The 1073-nt window shown below is 44.7% G+C and overlaps 1 protein-coding gene across 1 annotated transcript; it reads left to right on the top strand.

Annotated features, from left to right (window-relative positions):
• Positions 1-9: 9 nt before the first annotated feature.
• Positions 10-1073, top strand: CSUI_000603 (uncharacterized protein; the record flags this gene model as incomplete). The annotated part of the gene is made up of 1 exon (XM_068060837.1): positions 10-1073. A coding segment is annotated over exon 1 (972 nt), but the record flags the coding sequence as incomplete, so codon positions are not given.

Genomic DNA, 1073 nt, shown 5'->3' with positions numbered 1-1073 from the left:
GTGTATATACACCCCAAGGATGGCGAGGAGAATCATGAAGCTCAAGAGGACTTCCATCTGTCTCGTTTCCATGAGGATTCTCGCCATCCTTCTTCTCTCTCATGTCCTTCTCGTCAAGCTCTCTTTCATACCGTCAGCTGTCTCCTCAAATCGAGAAAGATGGCAGACCAAGCCCAAGAGGAAGATACAGANNTCTTCTTTCTCCTTCTTCTTTCTCTTCCTCTTCTTTCCCGTCTCCTTCTTCTTTTTCTACAGGTATGCCTCATGTCCCATCTTTCTTATCTTCACTTGAAGAAGAAGAAGGAAGAGAGGGGGAAGGAGATGTGGATGAAGCAGAAGAAGAAGATCTCTCTCTTCTTGAGAATCTTATTCATCTAAGATATGTACGGGAGACATCGTCTTCCGCTTATGAAGACTCCAAGGATAAATCGTTTCTTTTCTCACGAGAAAGAGAAGATACAAACCTCGTAGATATGCACTCTCATAGCATGCATCGAGATCTCCAAATATTAGGGCGCTTGCTTAGGGAGGAAGAGAACGACGAAGTGAATCCAAGCGGCTCTCTTGGCACGTCTTTCTCTTCTCCCCGTTCTTCTTCTTCTTCCATGATACGAAGTCGCGAGGAAAAGATGAAAGCTTTTTCTCCTTCTCCTCCTCCATCCGTCAAAGAGAGCCATGGAGAACATGACATATCTGCCAGGTGTATAGACACCCGAGAGCAAGAGGGGGAGACAACTGAGAGAAGAGAATGGCGAGAGAAAGAAGTCCCAAGACAAGAAGAACCTAAGACACGGGAAAGAGAAAAAGAAGAAGATGAAAGAAGTGTAGTACGTCCATCCTTCTATCATGAAGCCTCTCAGATCCTCGTGAAGCTGATCGATGGATCTCTTGGCATAAACTTCCTTTCTTATCCTGTACATACAGAAACATCGCACCTTCTTCGTCATGAATGCTTGAAAGAAAAGATGAGCGAGAATCGAGAAGAATCCCCCTTGAAAAGTCTCTCTAGAGAGATAGAGATAGGGAGAAGGAGGAGATGGAGAGACATGCAAAGAGAGAGCTTTCTTAGTTGT

This window comes from Cystoisospora suis, assembly GCF_002600585.1.
Source record: "Cystoisospora suis strain Wien I chromosome Unknown contig_227, whole genome shotgun sequence".
Taxonomy (NCBI): Eukaryota; Apicomplexa; class Conoidasida; order Eucoccidiorida; family Sarcocystidae; genus Cystoisospora; species Cystoisospora suis.
Note: the sequence above shows the minus strand (reverse complement) of the source record. Positions and strands in the feature narration are given on the sequence as shown.